The sequence below is a fragment of the Pteropus vampyrus genome, unplaced genomic scaffold (genome assembly GCF_000151845.1).
Source record: "Pteropus vampyrus isolate Shadow unplaced genomic scaffold, Pvam_2.0 Scaffold25, whole genome shotgun sequence".
NCBI lineage: Eukaryota > Metazoa > Chordata > Mammalia > Chiroptera > Pteropodidae > Pteropus > Pteropus vampyrus.
Genome location: NW_011888806.1, coordinates 9,625,518 through 9,640,058, shown reverse-complemented (window position 1 = coordinate 9,640,058; position 14,541 = coordinate 9,625,518). Strand labels below are relative to the sequence as shown.

General features: G+C 38.3%; 1 protein-coding gene across 4 annotated transcripts in view; it reads left to right on the top strand.

Annotated features, from left to right (window-relative positions):
* AFF1 (AF4/FMR2 family member 1) overlaps positions 1 to 14,541 on the top strand; it is a 163,950-nt gene that overhangs the window by 109,000 nt on the left and 40,409 nt on the right. For 3 of the 4 annotated variants that reach the window (XM_011356322.2, XM_023528440.1, XM_011356324.2), the window contains 3 exons: positions 6,265 to 6,309; positions 11,026 to 11,112; positions 12,088 to 12,124. In XM_011356322.2, coding sequence (XP_011354624.1) covers positions 6,265 to 6,309; positions 11,026 to 11,112; positions 12,088 to 12,124 — 169 coding nt within the window. The remainder of the gene's footprint in view (positions 1 to 6,264; positions 6,310 to 11,025; positions 11,113 to 12,087; positions 12,125 to 14,541) is intronic. The other variant, XM_011356323.2, reaches the window with a different exon arrangement.

Here is a 14,541-nt window from a genome sequence, read left to right as displayed (position 1 = left end):
CTACCATCAGCATACTACTGATTGTGTTAGCCTTCACACCTGGCAGACAGTTTGGTGTCAAAAAGAGGCTTCCAGGGACCCTGTTACTAGTTCTTTGCTACTGGGAATTCGTCACCTTTAAAAAGCTACCCAAAACTTTTCCATTATTTGAAAATATTTGGAAAGAGCTGGAGAGCATTTAATTTCTCGAAGGGATAATTTAACAAAGTTGGTTTGCAATTTATATAACAATACTATTCTTTAAGAAAACTGTTAAGAGTACCTTGTTTTCTCTTTTCTACCCATTATCTCTCCTTCCATGTTAACAACCTATAGGGTTTTTTTAAAAAAAAAAAATGTGTGCTATGAGTGTGCCCATATATCTGTCTGGGATTTTAAAACTTCTTATCCTGAAATTCTGGGTGTGGGTAGTTTAAATAGTTGTCCAGAGGGCATGATACTTCTGAAGTAATAGTGCTAGCACCATTATACCTTTTCCAGCTGAAGTAGGCACACCCAGGCAGTATGAGTGTGTTTTTGGACTAGGCCTAGCTATTTAGGTAATTTACTGTGTGTTCACAGAATAAAGTTAATTTTATGTAAAAACCTTGTTTCTCCTCTAATCTCTCTCTTGGAAACACTGATTATGGCATCTTAATGATAATGCTTGAATTTATTTGTATAGCATTAGTTTTAATGTGTATTGTCTTATTTCTTCTTCGAAACAATCTTATGAGGCTGTGTGTGTTTCAAATATTTCTGTTCAGTATTTAAGTGTAACTGATCAAAAGAGGACCCCCCCCCAATTTTTTCTAGTTTGGGAAACAAGCATGAACTAGCCAGCAGTTCATGCTTGTTTCCCAAACTAGACTACATAGTCCAGGCCTTGAGAGCAGGTCCTGGGTTTCCCCATGAGCACCTCACAATCCATTAGGGAGGGTTGGCTGTAGATCTGTGAACAGTTCAGTGTGCTAAGTGTTAGGTGGGGCATGCCCAGAGCACCGAGGAGGAAGCTGAGGACACAATCATGTCAGTGTTATTACATAGAGGAAGGCTAATAGAAAATAAAAGCAAATGTGGCATTTAGATGAATATGTTCTTTTCTCACTGTCACCTTTTTAATTATCCAAATCCTGCCACACACTGCATCTTGTTTTTTTTTTGTTTTGTTTTGTTCCTTCCTGCTTAACAATATGTCTTAAAAAGATGACCCCAAATCAGTACACAAAGAGCTTTCTCATTATCATAGCTGCATAGTATTTCTGTGTAAGTAGCGTGTTCCACAGTTCTCCTAGCCACTCAACCAGTGCATGGGCATTTAGATGGTTTGCAGTACCTTCCTGTTTGCAAAGAGGCTAAATAACTTGTACACTGTCTTTTTGTACATGTAGGAGTTGGTGCTAGAAGTCAGGTTGCTGGGTCAGAGTATGGGAAATTAGAATTTGGTGGCTGTTGCCAAGATGCTGTCTTCTGAGGTTGTGCTGCTCATCCCTCCTGCCAACCACGGCGTTAGGGTACCTGTTTCTCCACATCGGTCTCATGGACACAGTATTGTCAGTCCTTTGTTTTATGTTTTGCCAATCTGAGACGTGAAAAATAGTTCCTAAGACTATCTTAATGTTTTTAAGGAGAGAACAATGCAAAACAATTTCCTTTTTGTTCCTAGTATGTTTATTTCCATGGAATTTGTTAATTAAGATGTTGACTTATAAGTCACACAAACTAAATGTCAGTAAGTCTCTGAAACTCTAAAAATTGGAATTAGCAACTTATTTTCATATTCTGACTTCTGAGACTGAACATGTTCCAACAAGCAGTGTGTGATTGGTGGTTGAGCAAGGTAGAACTGGCCCGTTGCGTTCACAGAATGTGTAATACAGAAGCACAGAAATGATAAAACAATCGGGCTTTGACAGGAAAGTTACGGACAGCAGGGGAGTGTGTGCAGGTTTCCGGAGTGAGGAGACCAGGGAGTGTTGAAGTTTCCCGTTTGACCTTCATACCAACCCTGTGAAGTGATTCGGGTTAGTAATATTATCCCTGTATCACCATGAGGAAATAGTCCCAAACAAGTTGAATCTTATCCAGGATTGCAGAACCAGCCCTTAGCAGAGCCAGAACTAGAATCCAAGATCTTTGGGCTTTCTTCCTCAGCATGCTGCCTTCATGTTCCCTGCAGTTCCTGGTTAGTGATAACTGAGACTTTTTGAGAATGGCATTGTTATAAAAGTGCTGCTCTGTTGAAACCTGAGAGGCTTAAAACACAATATTGTGAGAGCTTCTTGGTCTCAGTGGTCAGGTGTATTTTTTCTATCCTGCTCTTTTTAGATTGTTAAAACAAAGTGTGCCATGCTTAGAAGACGTTTACTGACATTTTATTTTGTTATCAGGGCATTTCCTTACAATAACACAGTGTCATTCCAGGAGGAGTGAGAAATCAGACCCAAGGTCAGCATTGCTGCCTTCTCTGGTCTGAAGCACCGTAGTAGTAGGAGGCCTTTAAATATGAATACCAAAATGCTTCCTTGTACAGACGAAAGGAAAACATTGCCCTTTAAAGAATGTTTTTGGTCATGCATAGGACAGCTGGGATCATATCCCCTCCTTCAAATGCTAACATATTTGTCTCTTGCCTGAAGGTTGAGGTTTTTGAAAAGCTAGTATAACAATATCATGAAGCCAGGCTCAGTCACTTCAGAGCATTGTGTGACCTTGGACATGTAACTGAATTTCTCTAGAATTCAGTCTCATTTTAAAAACTGGGGGTAGGTAATACCTACCACAAAGATTGATGTGAGAGTTAAATAGAGTGTTATACAGAATTCCTTCAGAGATTTTTATTCCATTGTTAAGTTTCTGTAGTGAGGGATATATCCACAGTCAGTGGGTGTGTTTACTGCAGTAGCTCCCCTGCCCCACCCCGCTAAGCTAATAACGGTGCATCTTCCAATAGTTGGTATCAAATGGAGGAAATAATAGTAAAATATGTCTTCAATAAGTAGCTGCCATCATTGTTTTTAATTGACTAGAATTATGGTTCCTGTGTTAAGGTCGTACCCCAGTGGGGAAGTGAGGTCTCTGCTGGGACATCTGTGTATGCACAGGACACCAGATCTGTGAGGTAGCCACAAGGAGGCAGGAGGGAGCTCTGTCTCCTCCAGGGACCTAGATATTGCACCATTGAAGGAGACCTAGACAGGGAAGGACCTGCATACTAGAGCTTCCGGACTCGTGCAACTAGCATAGATTTTGTTGTTGTTGTTGCTTTTTTATCATCTTTTATTCTTTGAGGAAATCTTCCCTGAAGATCTTCAGCTGTGCTTGACAGGCTGATTGTTTAGTCTCTGGCCACAGTGTTGAAGGGAGGGCCTGAGCAGGAGTGGCAGTTCTCAGCTGAAGAACCTGTGTGGAAAATGGATTTTAAGGAAGAGATTAGGCCATAATGGTTTGTTGAACTACTCCTCCCTTTTTGGAAAGTCTCCTTCCAGTAGCAGACTTGGAGGTGCCAAGTTGTACTTTATTAAACAAGGCAACCTGTCCTTCCAGATCTTTCTCTGCAAACACACCTGAAATACCTATACTCCAGTTTCAGAGACTGTATTTGGGTTGGAGGAAGAGCGGAGATATGAATCTCAGGTAGATAGAACATACAATGGGCTCCAATTTTACAATCTTATAACTACCCCTCTTTTAAATGCAGATTTAAAATGTATCTTGGTACACAGAGATGTATTTAGGGGTAAAGGGGCATTAACTCTGATTCTCTAACTTATTTTCAAACAGTTTGGTGTAGATGTGTGTGGGTGGGGTGGAGAGAAAACTATAAAGCACATGCAGTAAAATGCCAGCGTTTAGGAAATCTGAGTGAAGGGTTTGTGGGAATTTCTTTTACTATTTTTGTAAATTTTCTGTAAGTAAAAAATTATTTCTAGAGAAAAAGTCGAAACTATATATCTTGAGCATTTTTTGCCCTGCAAGCACATTTGTTTACATTATTAAGTCTGCATAACATGTTGCTATATGGATACACTGTAAAGGTCTTTAGGTAGACTCCTATTGTTGGTCATTTGATCATTTCCAGTTATTTACCGTTATAAGCTGCTGGTTAGAGATCTTCAAATATGATATATTCTTATGTGTTTAGAATGGAACTCCCACACTCCTTTGAAATACTCCTACTCCCCCATAATGGACCTCATGAAAGTTCATAGCATAGCTTAACCAATTAATGCTTAAACCTAAGACCTTATTTAGGATTTTTAATAGGTTAAATGGTTATTGTTTAGCAATATTTATCTTACCCTGATACTAATAAACAACGTCATAGAAAAATTTCTTCAGTCCTAGTTCACATCATGTAATAAAAATTTAGGAATAAACTTTTAGTGACATGAAACATCTTGGTTCAGTGTTGACTGAGTAATTACGAAAATCGAGAAGTCTTTTAGTGTCCTAAAGCTGTAAGCTTTCTGACCTCATTCTGTTAGAAGCAGTTGGCAAATCTTTTTTGCCCTCATTCCAACATGCTCCACTTTTTAATTGATTGCCAAATACTTTAATTGGATTCCCCTTCTCATTCTAGCAACAGAGATAGGGTGAGGGGACTATTTGACCTGAGTCACTACAGTCATATGCTCTGTTCTATTGATTCACCTTCAGCTTTTGTTGTTCTACATAATGATACATGTGAAAAATTGAAACTGTAGAATATAATTACATTTTCCCTTCAGGTCAAAACAGCATTCATTTCTGTCTCTGACATTCCTGCTAAAATGTTTGGTTACTAATGTTTGGTTTGGTTTTTGGGCATCCCTTAATGGCTTTGAAAACAAAAAGCGGGTAAGCAGGTCTAGCTGTTGACACGCATAATGCCTGAAGGCAGTTCTGAGGGGAACAGCAGATATAAGGGATATCCCAGATTCTTTGGTTCTACCTCCTACCTTCCAGGTCCTACCTCCAAAATAACAAACTTTAGACATTTTATTAAAACTGTTTCTAAGAAATTCACATGTTTTAAAGCCGGACTCAGGTCAAATTGCATTAGAATTTTGACATGTCCATTAGATTAAATTTCAGGACAGTATGAATGAATGTTGTATGTTCTTTTCTTTTTCCTTCTTCCTTAGAATAAACTGGAATGAGGGAAATAGATTTATAAATCCCAATTCAGGAATTAGCAGCTGATGCTGTATGAAATTGCACTCAAATTAGAAATAAGAGCCAGGAAAAGAATTCCATTTACTGTCTAGCTGTGAGGCAGGTATTGCAGCAAAGTGCCTAGGCAGGAGCAGTAACAGAAAGGGTGTGTGTTGTACAGAACTTGCCCAGGGCACTGGCTCATGAATTAACACGTAGCATAAGTTGCTGTTCCATTGGAAACTATGAAGGTCCATGGCTTTGTTTCATATCTCCAGTTAAGGAAAAGTGATTTTTTTTTTTTTTAGATTTAACTTTTTTATTTCTTCACACTAAAAATATAGACTGTAAAATGACATTTCCTAGACACCGTGTGGTGTCTGTGTGGTGATAGTAGCAACAGCAACTATCCTTATCCCCAGCAACTGTTTAGCTAGGGATAAGGAAGAGGTGTAAATAGTGGATCTTTCCTCCAAGAGAGTAGGTAATCTCTCTTTTTAGGGACTTTCTCTGCAGAAATATTTTGTGTGTGTGTGTGTGCGCGTGTGCGTGTGTGCGCGTATGCGTGTGTGCATGTGTCTGTGTGTGTCTGTGTGTATATACACGTATATGTGTGAATATTTTTGTGTATATGATCCAAATACTGACTTGAAGCAGGGCTAGAGACATTAAACTTTAAAATGAGTTTTTGGAAAGTTAAAACATCACCCAGAAATCTGTCCTTGATTGGATGTCGGCCTCCTTACTGTGGGCTCAGTAAGGTGTTTGGGTGACCTTTGTGTTCACTGGCTCTCCGGACAGATGTCGCTATGAAGCAGCAAACTGTGACACTGGTTGCCGTCTTTTTTTCGCTTCCACTTTTGTTATATCCGTTATTCCCCCAGATTTACAAATGTGTTCTCTTTAGTATACACATTTTCCATTGGAAACTTTTGACCAGGGTTATAATTAGTCTGTTATCATCATGTCCAGCGGAATCCTTTCCCCCTCGATTAAGTCAAGTTAATCTCTTTTGTCTTATCTCATCCAGAATGTGAAGTCCCTAACACTTAGTAAAAGGTAGACCCTGAGTGATTCTACTCATGAGAGTGTTGCTGTTGGAATACCAGCATCTATGTGTACTGATTTTTTCTTTCTTTTTACTTTCAGCAGACCTTCACCAATGAAGTCCATTGTGTTGAAGAGATTCTGAAGGTGAGTTCATTGCTACTGTTTCTCACTTGAAGAAGTATTTAAGTAGGCAGCTAGATATCCATTTACTTTGACTTTAATGAACAGTTATGAACAGCCATCCCAAATCCCTTTGCACAGTATCCCCAACCTCAAACACCTCCAGAAACAAAATAAACCTGAATAATAACAAAAGGAGTCTAAGAACATAATCGAACTCTCTGACAGATTTTATTAAAGTGAAATCTACAAATTGCAAGGCATTTGGACCAGAGTTTTAAGACCCCTCTCTCAAGTTTTTCTGGTTGCCCACAATGACCCGGGAGAGTTGCTCACTTCTCAGAGGGGACACTTACTGCACTGATTTGATAAAGAAGGTACTGGGGGTTAAACAGTGCTTGATGTTTTGTAGGTGACACCACATATATGCGGCCTTGTCTTCAATGAGACCATGAATTTTTTAAGGGATGAAAAGAAAAGCAAAGTGAATGGACATCTTTAGACCTATGTGGAAAGGTTATTTGTTGTTCTTATTTGTCGAGAGTATGCCATGAACATTTGTGCTGCTTCTACAAATACATCATTGAATCCATTATCTATCTGTTCAAGTTTTCTTGCACAAGGTTGACAGATTCCTTCTAGAATTTAGTTTGAGGGAAGTGGGTGGGACTCTCATGAACCAATACGCTTTCTTTTTATCTGAGAAGAATTATGTAAAATGTTATATCTCTCATTTTGGCTTTAATTTCCAGGAAATCTAGAGCTAAACTTAATGCTCAAATATAGTAATTGTCATAATCGTGGGTTCGTTTATTTATCATTACTCTATGGCTTTTAATTTTCTTCCATGTCAGTTTTAATGATATTTTTGCTTTATCTCTTACTATAAGGTTTCTGATTTTTTGGGGGGGCGGGGGGAGGGGGAACAGGGAGAGATATATATGACACATGTACTTATTAACTTGTATCTTTACTATTCACTTTTTTCCTCAAAATATATGCTTATCCAATTTTTTCTTTAATTTTTTTGTTGTATAGTATTAAGTGAGGTGGTGCTGAAACCAGAAATAAAGTATATTGGTTGTATTCTCACTTGTGAATTTTTTGACAAAAGTAGTGTCTAACCAGATGTTTGGAAAATAATTCCATTATTTTTGTCTTACAATCTTTTGTCCCCTACTTTTGTAGTTAGGATTTTCTGAGAAAAAACTACTTCTAAGGAAACATATTTTGTCTTGCTAAAAACAAGACATTTTTGTCAACCAGCAAGTAAGATTACTAATAAACAAGTTATCTTGATCAAGTCCCAGGAAGAACACATGACTTAACTGTTTCCATCCTCTCCCTCTGGTATTTCTGAAATTCTTTGGTATGGTGAGTCATAAAAATAACAGATGACGTAGTTAGAAAATATAGCATTTGCATTTTCTCTGAAGTTGTATGTGATCAGTTCTATAGTTATTTCAAAAATAAATGCAGGAATAGATATCTTCTGCATATGTCAGATGCTTCTTAGATTTTGATGTGTCAAATTGTTTAAGATAATGGTATTAAAGCATCAGCAAAGCATTTTTAATTTAATAAACTTATCCCTCCTCCCTCTCTTCTCACCCAACATCACATTATTGAGTTCTGACCTACCTGAGAATGCTTGAAAGTAAATGGTTAATGCAAGCAAGAGGGATTTTCACTAGGAAATCATAAATAGGTAAACGAAATAGAAGGATGTCTTGGATTGAAGAGGGCATAGGGCCTATACATAGTGGAGACTTAAGAGTCTGTCCCCTTCTCTTCTCTGTCTGTAGCCTCAGTTAAGTTGTGTGTTCTCCCTGGGCGTCAGTTTCCTCATTGCTAAAATAAGTCACCGGGCTAGTAGATGATCTCTAGAATCCATCCAGATACTTTCCTCTTCCTCGTGGTTCCTATTCTTACTTAGTACCAGCAGTTTATAAAGATTGCCAGGAATCCTAACACAGGTCTTTCTGATGGGCAATAGAGGCAGTAAATAGTTCTCTGACAGGGAAAATCAACCTTGGAAGATATTGTTTGTTTCTCTAGGGGAAATATTAAGGATAGAAGCCTTTTAATGAAGGGGAAGTGGTAGCCTGTAACTCCTACAGGCTGATGGAGTAAGAAGATAGCAGACAGACACTGTTGAAAACCAGGAGTTTGTCCTGCATAAGGGTCCACACAGAACAGCGTGTCCTCAGTGGGCGAATGGAAACAGCTCAAGTTTTCTACTTATAGTGGCATGGCCTGGACTGACTCCTGGGGGAATAATGCAGTATTCGTAGAAATTACTCAGCGCAACGTTTCAGTGACACTGGTATAATGTTATTTGTTTGTTCATTCATTCATTTACTCAACAAACATCCATTAAGCCCCAAATACTTTTCTAGGCACTGGGGTTGCCATATGACTAAGACAAAGTCCTTTCTCTCATGAAAGTCATAGTGGGGAAGGTAGATATATAATAAAATGTCAGATATTGATAAGTGGTATGACTCTCTCTATATAGCAGGAGTCATTAGTGAACAGAGGACTAGACAGAGGAAAGAGTGCAAAAGCCTCACGGTGAGAACAGGTTAGTGAGTTAGAGAAACAGCAAGAACTAGACAGTGTGTCCAGAGCAAAATGAGTGAGGCGGAGCACAGAGTGGAGACAGCAGCTGTGGTACCCAGAGGCCAGAACTGGGGCAGGTGCCATCCGATTTACCCTCACTGATGTGTTAAATCATTGTTAAAGTTGGAAGCAAATTCATGGCCTTGCTGTTCGGGGCAGGCTTCTCTCTTTATGGCCCCAATTCTCCTAAAGCCTAAGTCCCTCTCCTAAGCTAGGCATTTAGGAAAGTACTTAAATTTTTTCAGACTACCAGCAAACCACTCAGGGCCTGAAAGAGTTTATGCACATTCCAACTGCCTCATTTAATAGCTGGGACAGCCTTAGGCACTGAGAGTACAGTGGTTGTTTTCTGGGAATAATTGGTGACTAAAAGTCACAGATACCGTTGGAATTCTAAAGAAATTCTTGGAAAACATAAGGGCGATACTTTCAAACACCTTCTCAATTATATGTTTTTACACTGTAGCATTATAATGGTCCTGTACCTTAAAGTACAGTCAGATAAATCAGCAGAGAGCTCTTTGGTGTAGTATTGAAGTTCTTTAAAAAACTAGACTTTTATTTAAAAGTTGTAATGCTTTTAATTTTTAAGTGCTTTCTATGCATCATGCATCCAGGCACATTACATAAATTACTCTTAAACAGTTTGAAGAATAAGTGGTTTAGGTCTGCCTATTATTAAGAACTGAGGCTCAGAGAGCTCAGACAGCTCAGGCCGACACTGCCAGTGAGGGTGAGTCAGGATTCTCATCTGGGTCTCTGGCTCCAGAGCTTACTCCTTCCATTACATTTTAGTGCAGGACGTCTTCTGAACCAAGCAGATGGCCAGACAAGGGGATGCTTTCACCTTTAACAAAAATTTCTTAAGAAAGCCAGCATCAGTTACTTGGTTTGTCATTGTGCCAGGTCATTTATGTCAACCCTGGGGCTGTAGCAACCCAGAGAGGGGCTCTGGGGACCACAAGGGAGTATGCGAACTGAGTTCGGGAGTGGAAATACTTACCAGAACTCCGTCTCCAGTTGTTGCAAGGATCAGATGGCATTTCTGTGGTAATAGAGAGCTTGGTCAGCACTTTGAAAAGAATGAAGTGTTATAATACACGATGTGTTATACAGGTGAGGTAATAGAGCGTGATCTGGGGTCACCAGCTTGCTGGTAGAGAGTTGCCTGTCAATCTTTAAGCCACTTTGCCATGCGGCTCTGACACACGGAATGGATTTCTTTCTCTTACTGGGAAGGCAAGTGGCCCATACTCTCTGCTCTCAGCCACTGGCTTCCCAGGGCATCTAGTCCAGTCATTTTGGACCTCAGTTTTCTCATCTGTAAAATGGAATGATTGGAGCTAATGATCTCCAGTGCCATTTTTGCTCTTTAACAAAGTGTGCATGTGCACATGCACGTGTTTGTGATCAGACTCCTTTAATCTGACATTCTGTTTTCTACCAATTATTTTAGTAAAGCAAAATATAATTCACAAATGAGCTTAAAAAATTCACATCAAGATAAATATATTCCTTTGTAATATTTAGAAACCTTGCCTCCATGAAGAGTGAATAGATATTAAACTCTTAATGGAAAGAGAAGGTAATTTTTTTAAGGCCCTCTCCTCCAAAAAGTTCTTATGTACTAATAGTGTGTACCAGGGAAGGGTCAAATCCATTAAAACTCTCCCAAGAGGAACAAGTGACCTGAATTACTTGTTTGCTTAAGTCAAACAGGAAAGTTCTTCTTCCTTTGAACTTAAATAATTCCAGGAAATGCAATAAAGAAGCTGAGGGAGAAAGAAAGCATTGAGTAGAGACTCAGTTTTCACAGTTACATAAACTCTGATAATCTCTATTACCATTTATATGCTTTATAATATTCAGTGTTAAAACCATTTCTGTTCTACACTCTTGTTTTTCTTCTTCGAATTGATTTTTTTTTCAGTTTTGTAAATTAGAGATCTTTAGCTTTTGAATTATACATTAAGTAGTTTTTTAAAAAGTAAATGAAATAACTAAAGGTTTCACTTTTCATTTACTATTAATTTACTCTACCTTGTTTAAAAAGTTAAGTAGCAATAAATGTTCTGTTTATAATTTACCTTTTTCTTACTTTTCCAAATCTCTTTTCAGGAAATGACCCATTCATGGCCTCCTCCTTTGACAGCAATACATACGCCTAGTACAGCTGAGCCCTCCAAATTTCCTTTTCCCACAAAGGTAATTCCTCACCAATATAGCAGGCATTACATCCACAGTGAAAAATCTGAGGTATTGCTGTGAGCCAGCTTAATCAAATAATACTTGTTGAAATCTTTGGCAATTAAGTTAAAATTGTAATTAATTTACCTTCTAAAGTTCTTCATAGTGCTTTCAAACACTTTATTCTCCAAATTATGTCAGTAAGAATATCTTATATTCGCAAAGGGTTCTGTAGCTTATGAAAGCGTGCAGGACTTTCCAGTAAATTATCTCACTAGAGGGTCCTTACTTAAAGATGGGAAAATGGAGATACAAGGAAATTAAGTGAAGTAGGTTGTTTGATTTCTAGTTTAGAATTTAGATATATACCTTTACGTACATAGATGCATACATACATCTTACACTTCTCACACCTTTTAAATTTTCTTAAAAGTTTAACATGATTCGCTACATTTGTGCTGGTTTTAAGAACAAGCAAATCAACCACTGACTTGCATGTTTCTGTTACAGTGTTTGTAAACAGTGCATTAAAAATAAAAACACTGCCATTTTTCTTCTTCTTTTTTGACGGGGAGTAGAGCATACTTTGGGATGACCTTCAGAATTTAGAAGTATCACCTTCACATGTGTGTTCTGTCCAGCCTGGCATGCATGCACATTGCTAATATAGTATTCCTTTTCGTGATAATGTTTTCAAAAGAGGTTGTATCTACCCAAACCAGAATTTGTCACATTAGATACTTAGAAATTTTCTGATAGTTTTTTTTTTTTTTATAAGACAATTCATTATTACTGGGTTTAAAGTAAAACATTTTACTTTGTTTAAAAAAAAATCTTTGCTCAACACTAAAGGAAAAAAAATCTAGGAAAGAAGGAAAGAAATAAAATCTGTTTTATGTAAAAATTAGGTTTATCAGTGTTTAACAGATTTAGCCATGATGCAACTTAGATTTATAAAGCTTAATAACTAGGGGTTTTTATTTTTCTTTCTAGGATTCTCAGCACATCAGTTCTGCAACACAAAACCAAAGTAAGTAAATATGATTATTGCATCAGAGAATGAACCATGGTTTTTACTGTTTTAATATAAAAAAAAATTAATTAAAAATGCTCCAGTGGAGAGGAGGGCTTTCTGTGTTAAAAGAATAGGAAGAGAGGACAAATATAAAGCTGTGCTTTAGGTGGAATTTCAGATTGTTGCAAAGAGTTCATGAAGTGTCTTACTAAAGTAATTAATAAATATAGTTTAGTGTGACCTGATACATGATCAATATCTTGACTGCGACTCTCAGACATTGTAATCCAGGAATTATATATAAAAATAGGTTGGGATATTTTGTGTGGTTCTTATATTTTTTTTTATACAAAAGTAAATTTTTATGAAGAATACAGCACATAGCTTCTCTAGCCCCTCTATATGTATTTGCCATATAATGCTTTTTTGAACCCTTTTTAATGGATTTTAAATACTTGAAAATTCAGGGGAAACAGGAGAAATCTAACTGGATCCAGATTTTCTCTTCATCAGTAACCCTTTAGGTCAGTAAATTCTTCATGTCCCAACTTACATGCAAGGCATTTCAAGCCTAACAAAAATAACTGGTGTATTTGCAATTATTTAGTTCGTCAATGCTATGTGGTAAGTACCCAAGCTGCAAAGTATTAGTCTTCAAAGGATGGGAGACCAAAGAAAGGTGTGTGTCAGGAGAGGGGACTCATAGGTAGATGATATTCCATGGAGGTGACTCTTCCTTTGAATCTCCCCACCTCATTCTTTCTCTCTTATTTTTCCTTGATGAGTCTTTTGTTTAAATTGCAAGGATGTGAGGAGAATAAAAAAATATTAGAAAAACAATAAACAGAACAGTCTTCCTCTAGAACAGGGGTAGGCAAACTACAGCCTGAGAACCCAGTCTGTTTGGCAGCTAGTTTTGTAAAGAAGGCTTTGTTAGGATATAGCCGTGCCCATTCATTTATTATTTTGCTACAAGGTATAACATGCAGTCTAAAATATTTACTATGTAACCTTTACAGAAAAAGTTTGCCCCCCATCCCCCGCCCTTTAGAGATACTGAATAAGATCTTGCAAAGAATCCATAACTAAATTTCCCCCAAATGCGGAGAAATAAGCCTGACCATCATGCAGTAGTGTTGTATAAATAGCAAGGTAAAAATAAACAAATCAGTGGCTTCTTGGAGAGACTGGGAAATCTTTTTTCTCTGCATCTTGACAACCTATCCAAAGATAGATAATGGGTGGAGTGGCGGGAATGTGCCAGATATGCTGCCAGCATAGCTGTGGACTGGATTGCTGTGTGCTCCTTTACCTCCACTTGCTAGGGCTGCCAGCCATGCATATGGTTTGCCTTCCACTGGGTTACTCACAGCTTGCATGATGGCTAACTCCTGGTTCAGAAAAATCTTTCCATTCTTTAAACTGCGTCTCCCTTTTATCAAAATATAATTGAAGGTAGACTGGTGAGCGCTTGCTTGTCTAGGCATGGGCGGTTCTCTCAGCCTGTGCTTCAGTTCCTCTGTGCTCTGGAGAAGTTTTCAGACATCGGCAGGTCTTCCGTAGGCCTTGGCTCACCAGGTGTTTATCCTGGGGTCTTACATGCTGCTGCCACTTTGTCTGTTGGTGTTCTGAGGACCCTTATTAACCTTTGTGAGAATGTGGACTTTGTGGGGCCTGGTTGGACCCTAAAGAGGTCTAGTTGTATACTGGATGAAGAAGGAGTAGAGTTTATGTGGATATTCCTTTCAGAAGAGTAGAACTTGACATGTATTTCTCAAAGTATGCCCAGCAAGAAGATTCAAATTTTTTGAAGAGTGATCTTAGGGATCACTTTTGGAGTCCGTAGAGTCTAGAGAATGAAGAATAAGGATTTTACTTGTATGCCCCAGTATTCATGTGCACAAATGCAAAAACATGGTTGCCTGAGGATAACCAGGTCCTTGTGGAGTTTAGGGCCCAGTCAAGATGACTGTATGCGAAACCCTGTGAGTGGTCAGAAGAGTGAGTTTAGACCCTCTAATTTGTAGTCCTGACCCTAACATTCTAGCCAGAAGGGGAAGCAATATATAAAAATATTAAGTCTTAAAAATATATAAGAGCTGCTGCCACCATGAGGATAAAGTGATTAATTGCAAATATTCAAGGGTGTCCACATGATGTTTATGGGAATTATCATTCACTCTTGCCTAAAAGACATCCATATTTCCATTCCACTTCCAGTTCTGTTTCAGGTCTCCATTACCTGCTGCTTAAACAAAAACAGCAGCCTCCCAGCTGGTTTGTTGCTCCACACTTAACGTTTCCTGCTCCCTTCTAAGTTATGTATACCAGGGCGCGCCTCCAGAATTACCTTTCTGAGGAATCGCTGTATCTCGTCCCTGTTTAGGCCTTTGGTGGTGTCTCATTGTCCAACAGACAAAGTCATAACTTCC